General features: G+C 59.8%; 2 protein-coding genes across 11 annotated transcripts in view; one reads left to right on the top strand and one right to left on the bottom strand.

Annotated features, from left to right (window-relative positions):
- LTBP3 (latent transforming growth factor beta binding protein 3) overlaps positions 1–1,208 on the top strand; it is a 17,727-nt gene extending 16,519 nt beyond the window's left edge. For 3 of the 6 annotated variants that reach the window (XM_029208139.1, XM_029208142.1, XM_029208137.1), the window contains 3 exons: positions 68–148; positions 230–361; positions 528–947. In XM_029208139.1, coding sequence (XP_029063972.1) covers positions 68–148; positions 230–361; positions 528–679 — 365 coding nt within the window. In that variant the 3' untranslated portion in view covers positions 680–947. Of the gene's footprint in view, positions 1–67; positions 149–229; positions 362–527 lie in introns of all 6 variants that reach the window. The other 3 variants (XM_029208141.1, XM_029208136.1, XM_029208138.1) reach the window with 2 other exon arrangements.
- SCYL1 (SCY1 like pseudokinase 1) lies at positions 951–13,395 on the bottom strand. Of its 5 annotated transcripts, none has more exons than XM_029208144.1 (18): positions 13,222–13,393; positions 12,729–12,869; positions 12,396–12,518; positions 12,089–12,315; positions 11,549–11,639; positions 11,317–11,472; positions 8,816–8,974; positions 7,423–7,530; positions 6,547–6,660; positions 4,422–4,577; positions 3,654–3,842; positions 3,457–3,532; positions 3,013–3,177; positions 2,639–2,781; positions 1,905–1,973; positions 1,601–1,813; positions 1,454–1,508; positions 951–1,325 (listed from the first exon to the last, which is right to left on the bottom strand). In XM_029208144.1, the coding sequence occupies exons 1-18, from the start codon at positions 13,330–13,332 to the stop codon at positions 1,201–1,203; spliced, it is 2,421 nt and encodes an 806-aa protein (XP_029063977.1). In that variant the 5' UTR covers positions 13,333–13,393; the 3' UTR covers positions 951–1,200. The 5 variants fall into 5 exon arrangements, with proteins under 5 accessions (XP_029063977.1, XP_029063978.1, XP_029063979.1 ...); XM_029208145.1 differs by having other exon boundaries at positions 1,905–1,976; positions 2,639–2,730; XM_029208146.1 differs by having other exon boundaries at positions 2,639–2,730.

The raw sequence follows: 13,395 nt of genomic DNA, 5'->3' as shown, positions 1-13,395 counted from the left end.
GGGAGTTTGGGGCGGGAGCCGGGGTGAATCGACGCCGCAGACGTCTGACCGCCCCCTGCCCTCTCAGGGTCCCACTGCCCGACGTCGCAAAGTGAGAGCAATTCCTTCTGGGACGCGAGTCCCCTGCTGCTGGGAAAGCCTCCGCGAGGTGAGTGTAAAGGGAGGGACAGAGGCGGGGTCCGCGGCCATCGCTGGGATTGGTGTTGACGTCTGCATTCTCCCGGCGCAGAAGAGGACAGCTCGGAGGAGGATTCAGACGAGTGCCGCTGCGTGAGCGGCCGCTGTGTGCCTCGGCCGGGCGGCGCAGTGTGCGAGTGTCCTGGTGGCTTCCAGCTAGACGCCTCCCGCGCGCGCTGCGTCGGTGAGCAGGGCCGAGGGGCGGGGCAGTGGAGGGGCGGGGCCAGAGGCGGGCGGGCGGCAGGCGGGCGGGGCGGGGCCCTGCAGAAGCCCGCCTGGACCGGAAGCCCAGCGCGCCGCGCGGCTCCGGCTCCGTCGCGAAGTCCGCACCTGTTAACCCCCACACCCAGACATCGACGAGTGCCGAGAGCTGAACCAGCGCGGGCTACTATGCAAGAGCGAGCGCTGCGTGAACACGAGCGGTTCCTTCCGCTGCGTCTGCAAAGCTGGCTTCGCGCGCAGCCGCCCGCATGGAGCTTGCGTGCCCCAGCGCCGCCGCTGACACCACCCTCGGTCTGGACCTCGGCAATCACCGAGGAGTTTCTGACCGACACTTGGGGCGAGCTCCGCCTCTCGCTTGTGCCCTGACTCGGGGCTCGGACCCAGGGACCCTTCGGGGCCCGCAGACCCCTTCCCCGAGCCCCATATTCCAAGGGTGCCCATACCAGCTCCACCCGGTTCATAGGCAGATGTTGGGTCTCTCTGGCGCTGCCGGCCTTCCTTCCAGAGGGCGTTTCCCAGAAACTGATAAATCAGATCGTGCCTCTTTACTCTGGGTTTTCGAAGTAAATTGATGTTCATGTCCGTGGTGGGCGCAGTCTCCGAAGGGCAGCACCAGACCCTAGCCTACTTGGAGGGGCTAGACTGAGCCCAGCACAGGGGGTGCGAAATAGAATTTATTGTGGCTCTGATTATGTATATGTGAAATGTGGCTGGCCAGGCCGGCCGGGCTCCCAGGGTTTGTACAATAAATACATCTGCGGGGCCTGCTCTCCGAGGCTGGGAAGCGCCCACACCCGCGGTTCAGTCCAGCTTCCGGGTTCCCAGCTTCATGGGGCCCTTGGCTGTCTTTTTCTCAGCGCGTTTCGCCTCCATCTCCCGCCTACGCTCCTCGCGCTTCTTCCGGGCTAGCTCCGCCTTGGCCTGTCCTGGGAACGAGAAGGGGAGGAGGGCTGACGGCGTCAGGACAACCTGAGTCTCAGCTTCCCAGCCCATGCCTGCCCCAGAGGAGGGTAGCCCTAGCCCATCAGCCAGCCAGCCCAGGGGAAGCACTTACGGCTCTCGGCCTCCAGGCCCTCCCAGTTGTCATCACCCCACGAGTCCCGCCTTGGCTGGAAAGGGAAGCGTGGGCTGGAGTGGAGGCCTACTCTCAGTTGAGGTCCACCCCAGGCCTGCACCCTCCCACTGGACAGGTGCCGAGTACCTGGGCACCAGCCTCCCGACGCACTGACAGGGCAGCAAAGGGGTCGCCTTTGTCACTAGGCTGCGGTCCACCCCAGTTATACTCGCTGGCCAGCCGTGTGCCCTCAGGGGGTGGCTCCGGGGGGCTTGGCTCCTGCCAGCCCTGCTCCCATGCATCCTCGGCTTCCCAGCTGCTCCAGTCTGACTCCTGGGATTTGTGGCCAGGGTTGCTGGTCTGCAAAGAGAAGGAGGAGATAGTGCCAGAGAAAGGGAGGGAGGGGCAGGGCCCCACCCCACATACACGTACCCTGTCCCACCCAGCTCACCTGCCCAGCCCAGCTGGCTTGGCCCCCAGTACTCCAGTTGTCCTGCTGGGCCAACACAGATTCGGCCTCCTGCTGCAGTGTGGGGAGGAGAACATGACCATAGGGCCCCCTGTACTCCACCCAAAAGGGCAAGGAAGCCCCCTAGCCCCTGCCCAGCCATGGGCTCCACCCTTTCTTCTTTTGCCTTCCCTCTCGTTTTCTCCTTAGGCCCTGTCTCCCTCAGTAAAGTGGACACGCTGAACCTGGCCTGTCGTTACTCCTCCATGAAGCTGGGGAATGAGATCTAGAGTTCCACACCCCTGCCTGTGGCCTCAGGGGTCTCACCCAGAGCTCTGCCCCCATTCCCTTCAGAACAGCCCCGCTCCAACCTCAGCCCATGCTGAGCCCAGCCCCAGGGAGGACTGGTTGGTTGCAGGCCTGGGAGTGACCTCTCCTTGCTGGTCACAGGGCGGGGTGGGCCCTAGAACAGGTATAGGAGGGACGGGGAGTGGAGGAGAGGAAGGAGGGTCAGTGGGCTGAGCCAACCACCAGCAGCCTGGCCTCTGGAGTTGAGTGGGGGCTCAGCTGTCAGCTCTAACCCGCAAGGGCTGCTCCATGACACCTACTTGCCCAGGATGCTGTGCAGGTGAGGACAGGTCTGACTCCAGCCAAGCCCACATGAGTTCCTTGAATGGCAGGGGAGCCTGTGACCTTGAAGCTGGGGTCCCCCGGTAGGCCTCCTCAGCCCCACTCACCTCCAAGCTACCCCAGTCTTCATCATCCCATCTGTCGGCAGCAGTGCTGTCCTCTTCCGCGTCCTTGCTCTCCTCTTGTGTCTCCCAGTGGCCTGAGGTCGTGGGTGTGGCAGGGACAGGGGTTGGGGCTGGGGCAGGAAGTCCTGGGGAGCAGAGGCTCACTGAGTTGCCACACACTGGACCCCAGGAAGGTCTCAGAGCAGGGCCGAGGTTGCTGGGGGTGTGTAGAGTGGAAGCTCACAAGGGGACTAGACCGTACCCTGTCTCCTATGTCCCCATCACCATCCCGGGGGGAAGTCGATCAGTAACAGGTCCTGGGTGCCAGCAACCCCAAGCCCTCTCAGTCACCGATACAGCCGATCTGGGACACTCACCCTCAGGCACGGGTCTCTGGGGAACGTTGGTCTCAGCTGGGGCAGCCGTGGGGTGTGCACGGATCAGCTTAGAGGTGAGTGAGGAGACCCCTGTCACGGCCCAGCCTGCCCAGCTGGCTGCGGCTCCTCCCATTCCAGGGCTGGAGGCGGCATGGACGTCCTTCTCTGGGCAGTGACAGGAGAGACAGGTATGGACACCTCAGGCTTCCATGGGGAGGGTGGTAGGAGGGCAAGAACTGAAACAGAGCAACCTGCAGTGGGCGTCCCCCTTCTCCAGGTACTGTGTTCTCCCAACTGTGAGATGGGGGTGGGGGAGTGATGTACAGTCTGTCCTCTAGGGTTCTTCCAGCTTTCCGATGCTCCAATGAGGTAGAAGGGGGCCATGACAGGTGACAGTTAAGGATGTGGCAAGAGTCACAGGGAACACGAGTGTGGGCCACTCACCCGCTTCGGCCAGCTGGGTGGGGTCCTCCGACACAGACTCCAGTTTGGACAGGAAGCTTCGAATGGCCTTGAAGGCCTGTGGGGTAGCAAGGGGCAGAGCTGGGGCCTCCAAGGTTCCCGTGAGCCTGCCAGGCCAGCTAGGGCCCAGGTATCCCCCAGAGCCCCAGCTCCAGGGCCCAGCCCCAGCTGTGCCTTACCTGGTCCCGCACGGATCTCTCAGGATCCACGGTGAGGCTGCAGAGCACAGGCAGGATCTTGTGGGCGCAATCATTCATTGAGTAGAGGTTGTGGGTGGCGGCGAAGCCCAGAACACCCGCGACCCGGGATGGTGCAAACGGGTCCTTAGTGGCCCGGCTAAAGGCGGAGGTGAGGACCCTGTGTCTGGTCTGGGGTGGGGCGGGAAGAGGGTTCCTGAGTATAGGATCAGTACGGGGCCCAGAACTGACAGGCCTTACTTCCCAGAACAGATGCCATCCACGGGGCCTCCAGAGTCTAAGAAATGTGAGTTAACCACTAACAAATGGGGAGAATTTACTTAAAACTCTAGATCTTGGCTTCTCCTCCCAAATCACTGGGCTCACGATGCCTCAGAGTGACAGGGGCCAGAGCAGCAGCTGCCTCAGGGCTGAGGCCAGTGCCTCCCTCCCCACCTGCACTGCAGACCGACTCATTCATTCCTCTTAAGGGCTTGGGAGCTGCAGGCGTCTGCATTCACAGGCCCTGGCTGAGGGGAGGGTATGCAAGGCCGTGGAGGCAAGCAGGCCTGGGTTTGGTTCCCAGACCCACCATCTACTGGCGGTGTGACCTGGTTCAACTCACTCCACCCTCAGACACTGGGCTGGAGCACCCAGGGCCTAGGTCTCTGGGAGGATGACAGGCCCCACACAAGGAGACCTGGCTCTGGGGGACCTGGCTGTGGTCCCGTGACGGTGACAGAGCTCCCGGCACTTGTGCAGGGCACTCACACCGGCACTGAGGAAGGAGCCGATTTTGCCCAGGCAGACGGTGGTGTTGCAGCGGATGGGGCCCTGCTCATCCTTAGCCTGCAGCCGCGCGAAGTGCTTCATCAGCTCCACGTTGAGGTTGGTCTCGTTCAGCTTCGGGGCCAGGAGCAGCATGGACTGCAGGGCGGGAGACGGCGGAAAATGTGGGCTGGAGCGGGCATACTCTGGAGGCCACCAGTGGCCCTGGGCACTGAGGAGACAAAGCCCGCCAAAGCCCTCCCCAACCGACCCCCAACCTGGTCCTGGCCCCTACCCAGAATGCTGAGGAAGGTGACCCCCACTGCTTTGCCCTCCTGTCTCCCATCCCTCTCCGTCAGCTCTCTGTTCAGACTTTCACAAAAACACCTCCACATACACTCTCTACCAATTAGCTTGGGTTGAGGTCACCAATGATCTCCATGTTGCTAAATCCAAAGGCCAATTCTCCATCCTCACCAAACTTGACCCCTCAGCAGCTTTGACAGCCCCGAATTCTCCCTCCTCCTCGCAACTTTGGTCTCTTGTTCTTCCAGGACACCGCCCTCTCCTGGTTCTCTGACCTCACCTACTGCTGCTTCTCAGTCTCCTTTTGCTGAGATCTTACTGTTCAGACACCCCAGAGCTACTCCTCAAGCCTCGTATCTTTTACACCTCAGCCTAGGCGAGCTCACCCATCTCACGGCTTCGAATGCCCTTGTTAGCTGACTGTGCCCAGATGCGCACCTGCAGCCCAGACTTCTCCCCTAAACCTCACACACACATAACCAGTGCATGTCCACCTGGCTAACAGACATGCCAAGACTGGGCCTGACCTCCTCCCGCAAAACTGTTCCTCCCAGGGACTTCACTGGTGGTCCAGTGGTTAAGAATCCGCCTTCCAATGCAGGGGACGCGGGTTCCATCACTGGTCAGAGAACTAAGATCCCACATGCCACAGGGCAACTAAGCCCGAAAGCCACAACTACTGAGCCTGTGAACTCTGGAGCCCGCGCACCACAGCTAGAGAGAAGCCCACGCGCCACAACGAAAGATCCCACATGCTACAACTAAGACCCGACACAGCCAAATAAATAAGTATTTTAGAAAACGAAACGAAACAAAACAAAAAAACTGTTCCTCCCAGTCTTCTCAGTAAATGGCAACTGAACCTTCCAGTTGCTCAGGCCAGAAACCTTGGAGCCATCCTTGACTCCATATCTACCCATCACCAAATACTGTCAGCTCAACCTTCACAATGCTGCCCCTTCTCTCCACCTGCTGCTACCACTCAGGTCTGAGCTACTGTCATCTCTCATTTGGGCCACTGTAATAGCACTTAACAGTGTCCCAGCTTCCACCCTTGCCCTGACAGTTAGTTCTCCACACAGCAACACAGTGTTTTGCAACAGGTCAGATGAGGTCAGTGCTCTGCTCAATCCCGCAGGGTTCCTGTCTCACTCCCATGAATGCATCAGGTTCCTGCCATGCCCTACGAGGCCCCGGCCCCACCATGACCTCTCAGACTACACTGCCCACAATCATGCCCCTTCAGCCATGCTGAACCTCTTGCTGCTACTCCTACACTCCAGGTACACGCCAGCCTCAGGACCTTTGCACATGTTGTTCCTTCTGCAGGCAACATATTTCCTCCAAATCTCCTCCTTCACCCCTTTTCACCTTTTTTCCTTAAACAACATCTCCTCTGCAGGGTCTTCCCTGATCACTGTTTTTAGAACTGCAAACTCTTCACACTCTCCATCGCTTTCTAACATAATATACTTTTTTCTAATTGTTTATTGTCTGCCAAGCCCCCTCCCCCTTTCCTCGAAAAGAAGCTCCAAGAAGGCAGGGAGCTTGGTCTGCCTGTGCATACTGCATCCCAGCACGGGACACAGGGCCGGGCACAAAGAGTGTCTGCTGAACGGAGGACTATTGGTCATGCCCATCCTGTTGCCCCCACCACCTGCCAAGCTGTACCCACAGCCTGGACCTACATGCAGAACAGTGCTTGCCCCTCCTGTAACCTGCTCTACCCACAGGCCAAAACCAAGGCCTGTGTGTCCTCTGATGAGCCCCCTCTAAGCCTCAGAAAACCAGGGGTGGCCCCTCTGGGCCTGGTTACACCCACCTTGACTGTCTGCTCCCGGATGGCAGGGTTGGTATCCAGGAAGCCATGCACGACGTGGGGAAAGATCTGGGTGTTGACTGTTGGCTCATCAAGATACTGGATGAACTGCTCCATCTGTGGTCCGGGTTGGGGCATGAGAAGGCAGTCAGCCCTTCTACCCCTCACCAGAGACATGGGACCAGCCTTAACATGGTTTCTCCACCTGGCAGGCACTGGCTGGCCAGGGGAGTCTCCTGAGGCCCCCACCTCACATCTGGCCTCAGGCCCATGTGGACTGGTGAGGCTGCAAGGAGGGTGCTGAGAAGAGCCTGGGAATGGGAGGTTGAGGGCCTGGCCTCTGGTCCTGCTCAGCAGGCTAACTGGTCACACCCCCTCTTAAAGCCTCCACCGCCTGTCTATAAAAAGGAGTGCAAACCCCGCCCAGAGAAGCGCTGTGGGGAAGGCTGGTGTGTTGAGCACCGGAGAGGGAATGTTGCCTGGAAGCACGGGTGGCCCCCACCCTCGATCCCATCAGTCCTGTATGATGCTCCCAGCTGCCCTGGGGTTGGCAAGAGAGACATTATCCCCACTCTAGAGGGGACCGAGCCAGGAGATTGGGCGGCGCAGGGGGAGGCGTTTAAGCCCTGCAGCCCGGGTGGGCGGGACATTCCCAAAGCTGCCAATGAGCCCTGTGATTACCTTGACTTCCTGAGAGCACAGCCCCGCTGGTTCCTCACTGGTGTGTATGTTTCAGGGAGGGGTTTCTGGGGTCCCTGTGTAGCCGGCGCAGGGGCTTGAGCTACCTGCCTGGGGCTGGAGGTGAGGAGGGGGCCTCCCGTGCAGCCAGGGTGGGGTCCGGGTGGGGTGGAAGCAGGCAGGGTGTGCCGTGGCCCCTACCTGTTGTAGGAGGCGGATACGCATGGCCCGGTCAGTCGATGAGAACATCTTGACCACGACAGGGATGATCTTCCGCTGATACTCCACAGCGCCGAGGAACTTACCCACCTGAGAGAAGGCGCGGGAAGAGGGGCTCAGCTCCGTCCACAGGACTGAGATGACTTCACTGGGCTCATTTAACTCCCTCAGGTTCCCTGCTGATTTCCCAGGGTGGGAACAGGGTGAGGGCGGGGGGGTGGGACAGGCACATCCTCAGCAGCCCCTCTGCCCGTACGTCTCAGTCAGCGCTGCCCTTAACCCTTCTGAGTCAAGGCCTTTCTTAGGAGGCTCACAAAAGCTCTGTGCCCTTCCCTATAATCAAGCACCTAGACACCACATGCACACAGAATTCTGCCTGTAATTTCTGGGGGTTCTCAGCTCCACAAGATTTACTTGCCGTCTTCCCCGCTTCCCGCATGCCAAGTTCCTTTGGGGAAAGGGTTCTCCCACCGAGCGGGAAATGGCAGGCGCCCCGGTAACAGTGGGCTGGGGTCTGAGGAGGGGGAGAGGATCCAGCCCCCAGAAGGCAAGAGAGCTAAGCGCCGAGTGGTCAGGAAGGAGGAACGAAAGTGAGGTGGTGAGCAGGTGATCCCCTGGGCCCTGGGAACCAGAGTGCCCAGGTCAGACCAGGGAGGCTGTCTTGAGGAAACGGAGGAAGGGCTATAGGCTCTGAAGGAAGGAGTGTTTGGAAAAAGAATTTTGGAGGCACAGGGTGTCCCTTCCCCAGGGACAAGAAGTCCCCACCACCTCCCTGACAGCTGGTCAGGTGACCCTGACTTGCTGAACCACTGGATGTCAAAGCTCCTCCTCGGACCTCCCTGGTGGGAAGCAGTTAAGAATCCGCCTGCCAATACAGGGGACACGGGTTCGAGCCCTGTCCGGGAGGATCCCACATACCGCGGAGCAACTAAGCCCGTGCGCCACAACTACTGAGCCTGCGCTCTAGAGCCCGTGTGCACCACAACTACTGAGCCTGCGCTCTAGAGCCCGCGAGCCACAACCACTGAAGCCTGTGTGCCTAGAGCGCATGCTCTGCAACAAGAGAAGACACCACAGTGAGAAGCCCGCGCACCGCAACGAAGAGTAGCCCCCGCTCGCCGCAACTAGAGAGAGCCCGCGCGCAGCAGCAAAGACCCAACACAGCCAAAATAAATAAATAAATAAAATTAAAAAAAAAAAAAAGTACATATATTAAAAAACAGCTCCCCGTCACGTGGGCTTGAATCTCCCTGACCAGGCTGCCCCTGCCAGGACACCAGCGAGGCTGGCCACGCCCTTGGCCTCTCTTCTGCCCTTCAGACCTACTCAGCCAGTCTCTAGGCCCACAGTTCCTGAGGCTCCAGGCCCCACTCACCTTGAACAGGGGCGTGAGGACAACAGCCCCTGCGCTGCCAAACTCGAAGGCGGTCAACAGCTGGGGCAGCACCTTGTGGCGGCAGAAATCCTCAGGGAACGAGTCTAGGCTCTTGCTCAGCTCTTGGAAGAACTTTTGCTTCTCGGCTGGCTCTTTGATCTGGGGGAGCATGGACAGGATGCAGGGAGCGGGAAATCAGCCTGGTCACGGTCTTGTCAGCCACGGGCAAGGATGGGGGTCACCTCCAACCCAAAGGTAAACTTAAGCTTGGGGTGCCAGATGGGCTGGGTTCAAATCCCAACTCTCCCATTTATTAGCCGTGTGACCTTAGGCGAGTTCCCCCGCCTGTAAAATGGGGTAGTAACTGTACTGTCTCACAGAACTGTGCCGAGGATTCAACCAGAAAACGCACGCGAAAGCTGCCCGGCACACTGGAGGCGCTCAGTGACCGTCATTATTGTCACTGCCACCTGGCCTGCTGCTGTGAAAGCAGCCACTAGGGGGATCAAGCCCTTTATCAGCGTTGCCTCTGCTCCTCAGGACAACACAAGGTGTGAGTACCATTAACCCCACGGCACAGACGAGAAAACAGGCTTAGTGAGGCCAAGGGGCTCACTCTGGCACCCTGGGCCTGGCTGGGTTGGGCACACCTGCAGCTCCGTGGGTGGAGGTCGTGGCAGGCTGTGGAAAGGCAGGGATGAGGTGCAGTTTACCCCCAGAGCTCGTCCTCCCACTGGGCCCGAACAGGCCAGGCTGTCAGCTCGATGGTCTCCTTCAGTCCTCCTAACCTCCCCGAGGCTGTAATACGCACAACTCACACTTCCTGAGCACAAACTACGTGCCAGGCAGGTTATGTGCTAAAACCTTTACACAGATGAAATAATCCAATGAGGAAGCTGAGGCACAGAGAGGGCAAGGAGCTTGTCCAAAGTTACACAGCTAAGAAGCCGTCAAGGAAGGGTATGACCCGGTGGTGTGGCACCTCTGCTGTGCTACAGGCTGTGAAGAAGTGCTGTCATTCCCCCATTTACAAAGGAGGAGACTGAGGCTCAAGGTCACCAGGCAGGAATGGTAGGGCATGGATTATAACCCTGTCCTGTACGCTTCCAAAGTCCCTGTGCTCTCTGCTGTACCCTCACCGCCAGAGCTGCTGCCTGGGCCAGAAGAGGTGATCTCTAACTGGGGTTGGGGAGGACCTGGTTGGCCCTTGAGCAGCTCAATCTAGTGTGGGAGGCAGGCTTGGTGCTCTGACGACAGGGTTCAGGGGAGCAAAGGCCCAGAGAGAGGCCAAACCGCATCCAAGGTCGCACACTGAGAGTCACAGCCGGGATCTCTCCACCGCTGCGCTCAATGATGGGAAGAGGGGCCACTGGGCACTGCCCTCCCACGCTCTCATCGGGACCTGCCAGAAAGCCTATTTCCTGTGGGGCACATATTACAGAGAAGGGCAGCCCGGCAGAGCCAGCCACGTGAGAAGAAGAACTCCACGTAACAGAGCTCCTGCTGTCCCTACACTGCCCAGGAGGCAACAGGGCTCAGCGTTTCCAGCACCTTCTCCTTCAGCTCATGTTCCCATCCTCGGAAGGCCTCCCAGCCCCCATCTGAGTCAAGATTCCACAGACCATCGAGGTCTGTGGAAGTGTCTGTCACTCCTCCCCCATTCCGGATTCTCAGTCACCTCTCTGTGTGCCCCACACAAGGCCGGGTCAGAACGGGTGTCCAGGGTACAGCCTCCCTCCTTCATTCCCTACAACAGTGCTATGGGTCAGCAGATACTATAGTTATTCTCACTGGGCAGATATGGAAACTGAGGTTCAATGAGGTTAAGCTGAGGGGTCCCTCCTTACCATCTTTCCATTTGCTGTTCCTTCTGCCTGGAACATTCTTCACCAGTTACCATCCCCATGACTCCCACCTTCACACCCTTCAGGTCACAGCTCAAACATCACCCTTGAGAGAGCCCTTCCCTAAACACCCAACCCTCACTGTTTTCCTTCCCGGCACTTATCCACATTCCAGGAAGCACAGCTTTCCTCATTTATGGGTTTTTTGTCCCTTTCCCCCAGTGAGAGTCCCCAAGGCTGGGGGCCTGGTCCATTTACCCCCCACTAGATCCTTGAGAGCAGGGATCTGGGTCTGACTCTCCCTCCCCACCCTGCTACCCACACCACAGCCCAACATTCAGGGCCAGTGCCAGTTAACAGAGTGCCAGGAGCAGTCACTAAGCACCCACTATGTGCCAGGAACTACACTATGCAAGTCAAACTCACTGACTCCTCACCCTGCTCCTTTGAAGTAGGTGCTGTTATTAGGACTGAACTTCAGCCAAGATAAGTCACACATAAATGACAGTTGGAGCCAAGGTTTGAACCCAGACAGCCTAGCTCCACAGTCTGTGCTTGTCTCCTGGGGTCTAATGGTCAGGGTGCCTATAAAGTGGGGACGGGACACAGGGGTGTGGAATGTAGGGCCAGAGCCCAGGGTGGGGGCAGGGGACTCACCTGAATCTCTTCCAGGAAGAGGTTGGTCTCCACAAAGCGGTTGTTCATGAAGCCACCAGGTGCCCGGCAGTTCTGCAGGAAGTGGGCTGGGTTGGGACGTACCTTGGGGTTGGCTCCAACCAGCTCACAGTAATGGGGCACCAGTGACTTGGGGATCTGTGGGAGAAGCGTCAGGGTCAAGGCAGGGGCTGGCTGGCTGGTGGAGAGGGGCCGGGTGGGGTCAGACACTCACCTTCCCAGGGTTTCGTAGGGCGGCTGCACGAGGCAGGGGCCCATTGAAGACTTCCCAGATGAGGCAGCCCAAGCGCCACATGTCAGCTGACCTGAGGCAGTGACCAGAGCTGCTCAAGGCCCTGCCACCTGCCAGCATAGGCCTCCAATCTACCCTGGGCACTAGGCACTCACTGCATGGCAAACCCTGGGCTGTGTTCCTCAGCTAATCCTCCCATCAGCCCCGAGAAGCACGTTTCATTAGCCCCATTTGACAGATAAGGAAACTGAGGCTCAGAAGAGCAAGGACATCCACCCCAGGTCACACAACTTTAAAATTCAGAACCACCTGACCCCAAAGCCTGTGTTTATCCTGCCCTACCTCCCTGAGGATCCTGGGAGCAAGGAGTGGGCCCCACCCTGAGGACCCTAGTTTCCTCCTCAGTCAGGTGGCAGGGGATAGGGGAGTACCAGCTAATCTAGGGGTCCTGAGGCTGCAGGGGCTTCCAGAATAGGGCAGGGTGGGGCATGCCACCACCACCACCCCCCCACAGTCACCCACCACTTCTCTCTGACCGCTCTGCCACTGCCATCGGCCAACTCCGGGGGATCGTACTGCTCAAGCTCGGGGATCCCCTTGCGGGGAGGTCCCCCGCCATTGCCCTGGGCGGAATACATGTAGTCCAGGCCCCCAAGCTTCCACTCGCCAGCGCGGTCCACGAACACAGCGGCCATGCAGACATTGTTGTGGATGAGGCTGCAGTCGTTGACCAGGAAGCTGAGGGCTTTCTGGGGACAGAAGGAGCCATCACAGCCCAGTAGCTGCAGCCCCCCATCCCTGCTCTCATCACCACTGCCCCCCACCTCACCACAATCTGGTGTAGCCCCCAGGAGAGCTCCAGTTCCCTCAGGTCACCAGCCTCTGCTCGCGCCTTGAGGTACGCTCCCAGCGGGGTCACAGCCTCTGTCACTATGTGGAGGCATCTGTCTGTCTGAAGGGGACACGGGGGATCAGGGAGGGATGGGGCGAGAGGAAGGCGAGATGAGAGACATGATGGGGAGAGGGGTGGAGAAGAGGAAGTCAAATCTGGGGGGCGCTGGGGCAGAAGGGCTGGAAACTGGCAGGAAGGCAGAAGCCAGGAGTGGGAGACTGGGAAAAAGTGAGGGGCAGAGACGGGGCAGACTGAGCAGCAGGTAGGTACCTCCAGCCCATCGATGTAGGCCAGGATGTTGGGGTGCCGGAGAGTTTTGAGGCGCTTGAAGGCAGCTTTGGCCACCTGGGTCTGCTCTTCGACGCCGGGCTTCACGTCATACACGAAGATGGACACCGGGCTGCCTGTGGCCTGTGGGAGGGCGGAGCGGCCTCAGGTGTGTGGGCCGGGTCCTGGGTAGACCACTCCACCTCCGAGATGGTCCCCGGAGCTGGTTCAGTGCCGGAAAGGAAGGGCCGCCGGCCTGGTCTCTCCCCAAGTCAACCCTTGGGGACTGAGTCGGGCCCACGTAACCCTGGTTGGGTCCGCCTGTCGGTCCCTCGGTCCTTCCGCCCGCCACGTCGGCACTGCCCGTCCCCCTCCCCCGGCCCGTAGCCCTAGAGGCTCCGCAGCCACGTCAGGCGGGCGCGACGCGGCGGAGCCGGCGGCGCTGACTAGGCGAGACCGAGGTCCGCTGCGGCCTGCGGAGCGGGGTCGCTCTCACCTTCTTACGGCCGCGGTGCAGGACCCAGGGCCCGGGAGGGCCGCCCTCGGGGAGTTCCGGGCTGAGCTCAAACGGGAAATCCCGGACCGGGTCCCGGGCAAAGAACCACATCGTCCCCGCCGCCGCCGCGGGATCGGGGTCCTCAGCTCCTGGTCCTCCGGCGGCCCGAGCCGG

This window comes from Monodon monoceros, unplaced genomic scaffold (genome assembly GCF_005190385.1).
Source record: "Monodon monoceros isolate NGI ecotype Baffin Bay Population unplaced genomic scaffold, NGI_Narwhal_1 Super_Scaffold_7, whole genome shotgun sequence".
In the NCBI taxonomy this organism is placed as follows: domain Eukaryota; kingdom Metazoa; phylum Chordata; class Mammalia; order Artiodactyla; family Monodontidae; genus Monodon; species Monodon monoceros.
The sequence above is the reverse complement of the archived record's forward strand: the minus strand, read 5'-3'. Positions and strand labels throughout refer to the sequence as shown.

Coding starts and splice junctions, on each gene's coding strand:
- SCYL1 (XM_029208143.1), bottom strand. CDS start 13,332: ATGTGGTTCTTTGCCCGGGACCCGGTCCGGGATTTCCCGTTTGAGCTC. Junction 12,870..13,221: donor TGCACCGCGGCCGTAAGAAG/GTGAGAGCGACC, acceptor GCCCTCCCACAG/GCCACAGGCAGCCCGGTGTC. Junction 1,814..1,904: donor AAGCCAGCTGGGCTGGGCAG/GTGAGCTGGGTG, acceptor TTCTCTTTGCAG/ACCAGCAACCCTGGCCACAA.